General features: G+C 50.7%; 1 protein-coding gene across 1 annotated transcript in view; it reads left to right on the top strand.

The window, feature by feature from the left end:
- Positions 1-506: 506 nt before the first annotated feature.
- ETH_00042920 (uncharacterized protein) overlaps positions 507-955 on the top strand; it is a gene marked incomplete at both ends in the record, with an annotated part of 720 nt that continues 271 nt past the window's right edge. The window contains one exon of the mRNA XM_013373784.1: positions 507-955. Within this exon, the coding sequence (XP_013229238.1) occupies positions 507-955 (449 nt within the window).

Below are 955 nucleotides of genomic sequence, written 5' to 3'. Positions count from 1 at the left end.
CTGGGGGCCCCCAAGCGACCCCCAGGGCCCCTGGGGCCCCCAGGGGGCCCCAGGGGCCCCAGGGGCCCCGAGGGGCCCCCTGAAGGGGACCCTTCCTCGCAGATTGCAAAGCAAAGGTGAAATGGAACAAAAATGGATTTGTAAGTTTTAATTTGAATTTATTTTTCGGGTTTTTGCTTCGATTCTCATTCGTTTCTCTTCTGAACAGGGGGTCCTGTGTCTCGTCCTTCTTTCTATTTCGCCACTGATGCTGTTTATACATTTAGAGCTTCTAAATAAATAAAAATAAATAAAACTAATAATAATTTATTTCATTTTGGACTTCTGGGGGCCCCCAGCTCTCGTGGGGGCCCCCAGATGTGTTGGTGTGGTTTCTGGGGTGTATGTACACCCGGACCTCCGTTAAGCAAGAGTAGTGACAGTGGAGAAGTAGAAAACGCGCAAAAGCGACAAATAATGGAATTTTATTTTAATAAAACTATTTTAATTTATTTTTATTCTTGCAAATGGGCCTCCTGGGACTTATTTTTCTCTTTCTTCTCCACGGGCCCCTCAGAAGCTGCCCCTTCGCCTTGTTAGCGAATCCGGCAGGCTCGTTTTCAGGTGTACGTACACCTCACATCAGGCCCGCAGCCCTCAGCAGCTCTTTTGCTGCAGCAGCAGCAGCAGCACGGGGGCCAGCCGCAGCAGCAGCAGGAGAAACAGCAGCACAAATAACAGCATTACAGGCAGCAGCAGAGTCATTTGCAGCAGCAGCAGCATCACAAGAAGACGGAGCAGCAGCAGAAGAAGAGCCACCTTTGTTCCCACCGTCGGAAGCAGCAGCAGCAGCAGCAGCAGCAGAAAGCCCCCCCGTTTGGTCAATCAGCGACTTGCCCGACTTTGATGCTGCTGTTTTGTCAGCAGCAGCAGCAGCAGCAGGAAGCCACAAAGTGGAAGATGTGGTTTGTTTTGT

This window comes from Eimeria tenella, genomic scaffold (assembly GCF_000499545.2).
Source record: "Eimeria tenella Houghton genomic scaffold, Eth_scaff1731, whole genome shotgun sequence".
In the NCBI taxonomy this organism is placed as follows: domain Eukaryota; phylum Apicomplexa; class Conoidasida; order Eucoccidiorida; family Eimeriidae; genus Eimeria; species Eimeria tenella.
This window is presented reverse-complemented; position numbering and strand designations above follow the sequence as displayed.